The 2313-nt window shown below is 17.1% G+C and overlaps 1 protein-coding gene across 1 annotated transcript, besides 8 other annotated features; it reads right to left on the bottom strand. All coding sequences in view use genetic code 6, as the record gives it.

Annotated features, from left to right (window-relative positions):
• Window positions 1–472: 472 nt before the first annotated feature.
• Window positions 473–519: a microsatellite.
• Window positions 520–571: a microsatellite.
• An 8-nt stretch (window positions 572–579) lies between these two features.
• Window positions 580–688: a microsatellite.
• Window positions 689–690: 2 nt separating this feature from the next.
• IMG5_201990 (hypothetical protein) lies at window positions 691–2091 on the bottom strand (the record flags this gene model as incomplete). The annotated part of the gene is made up of 2 exons (XM_004023917.1): window positions 691–1271; window positions 1719–2091. 2 exons carry the CDS (start codon window positions 2089–2091, stop codon window positions 691–693), a joined length of 954 nt encoding a protein of 317 aa, XP_004023966.1.
• Window positions 1285–1340: a microsatellite.
• Window positions 1293–1450: a microsatellite.
• Window positions 1655–1707: a microsatellite.
• Window positions 2092–2103: 12 nt separating the features above from the next.
• Window positions 2104–2149: a microsatellite.
• A 15-nt stretch (window positions 2150–2164) lies between these two features.
• Window positions 2165–2198: a microsatellite.
• Window positions 2199–2313: the final 115 nt, after the last annotated feature.

Genomic DNA, 2313 nt, shown 5'->3' with positions numbered 1-2313 from the left:
TACAATTATATTTTTCTTGTATTTTCAACACTTTAGTAATTATTTGATAATATTTAATTCTTTAAATTAGATTAAGAAGAGTTAAAACTTTGACGATTATTTTCATTTTTTAAACCTAATATTTCACGTGTATGTGATCTGTTTTCTGATGTTTTTTTTATATTTTTATTTGTTGTTGATCCTTGGCATGTTTTAAACATATTTATTTCGAATTTATTATTATTATTTTTCCCTTAAAAAAAATTATTTGTTCGGGTATTATTTGTTGGTCCTGTGTTATTTGATGTTTATTGCTATACTATTTTTTCTTGTTCTTCGTTTATTTTTGATATAAACATAAATACTTAATGATAATCTATTGGTTAAGTAGTTATTAGTTGTTTGAAATTTTACCATTAGTCGTTTATTTGGGATTTATTTTAGTAATCATCTTCTCCTATTTACATAAATTTATTAATTAAATCAAAAAGTATTATTTAATTTTACATTTTTTTTATTTTTTTAATTATTTTTTTTTAAAAAAATAAAATAAAAATAATAATAATAATACTAACTAAAATATAAAATAAAAGAACAATTAAATATATAATTTTAAATTTTTTTTTTTTTAAATAATAAAAAGTATAGATAATATTGAAATTTTATTTTTTTTAACTAAAATAAAAAATATATATTATATAATTTTATTAATCAAAATTAATATTAAAATAATAAATTTTTAATAGATTCATTAACCAAAGCTTAATTTTTTTCCAATGCATATTTAATTGGTTCTTTTTCACCTAAACTATTTTTCCCTAATAGATCATTAACGGTTATAACAGTGTCACCTTTTCTTCCTTTGTTTTTAGCATTCTTCATTTTATTGCTCAAATCATTTAAACTATTAACAAAATATTCTTTATTAATAAATATAGCACTTTAAGTAATAGTATTAATCCAATATTTATTCCATAAAACCTCAATAATTTCAGAATCTAAATTAGTCTTAAAAAAACTCACCTCTAAAGCATAATATTTCTTATAATGAACACCCCAATCTTCTATTTTATCTAGAGGAATAACCTATTAATTTTATCCTTAATCTACTTATTTATTGAAATTTTCTGGATAAGTTCTAAAAGCACCAATTTCAATTTTACCTGACGCCATAGTTCTTATAGGATCAATTACTATGGCTAACATAGGATCTGCTTTTTATTATAAAGTTTATGTCTAAACATCTATACCTGAAAGCCAGCAACCATAAGAAGGGTGAGAATGATACCAACCTATAAAAAAATAATATAAATTATATAAATAATATCATATATAATATATTACATATTATAAATTATATATTCTATTATGTTATATATATATATAATTATATATATATATATATATATATATATATATTTATAATATATTATTATATAATTATGTTATAATATATGTATTATATTTATATTTTTATATAAAAATAGTATTTATAATTAATTTATATAAATAATTATCATATTTATATGAAATTTTAAATATTATTTTTTTGTATATACTCATATTTTTATTTTAATGTTATTATTTATATATATTTATATATAAATAATAATATTTTTGATTATTTTATTCATTTTTATTTTATTTTAGTTTATTAAAAATCATAAATAAATATTATTTTTTAAATTATAATTTTATATTATATAATATATATTATTATATTTTTTATTTTATAAAACCTCTCACATTTTCCATTTTTCCTGCTTTTTCTAAAAGTTCAACTTATTATATTATAAATTCATTACAATCAGATGATGCGTTTACTCTTGTTTCTGTTGCTTCGACTGGAAGGGCGAATGAATCCATTACTATTATCGTATCATTTTTAATTTTTCCTTAAAATAATCCCATTACTTCGTTATGTCCTCCCATTCGGGCATGAGTTAACATCTTTAATACTGCTAATAGTGATATTTTGCATTTTTTAAAATAATTAGGATCTTTTTTCCATTCTTGCTTTTCTAAAATATCGTCTTGTTCCTATTCATCCCATATATAGATGCTTTCATCATTATTTATATTATTTTATTCTTCAAATTATTGTATATCCATTTATTTATTCATTTTTTTTTTGGTTTTTAATTTTTTTATATTTTTTAAGTTTTTTTTTTAATTTAATATTAATATTTTTTTTTTAATTAGATTTTTTTTTTTTTAGAGAATAAGTTATTTATAAAATAAAAAGTATTAAAATTTGAGAAAAATTAAATATTATTATGTTTTTTGTTGATGAAAAGAAGTATATTTAATTTAAATTAATTTTTACTTATATAA

This window comes from Ichthyophthirius multifiliis (genome assembly GCF_000220395.1).
Source record: "Ichthyophthirius multifiliis unplaced genomic scaffold scaff_1120509251427, whole genome shotgun sequence".
In the NCBI taxonomy this organism is placed as follows: Eukaryota; Ciliophora; class Oligohymenophorea; order Hymenostomatida; genus Ichthyophthirius; species Ichthyophthirius multifiliis.
Note: the sequence above shows the minus strand (reverse complement) of the source record. Positions and strands in the feature narration are given on the sequence as shown.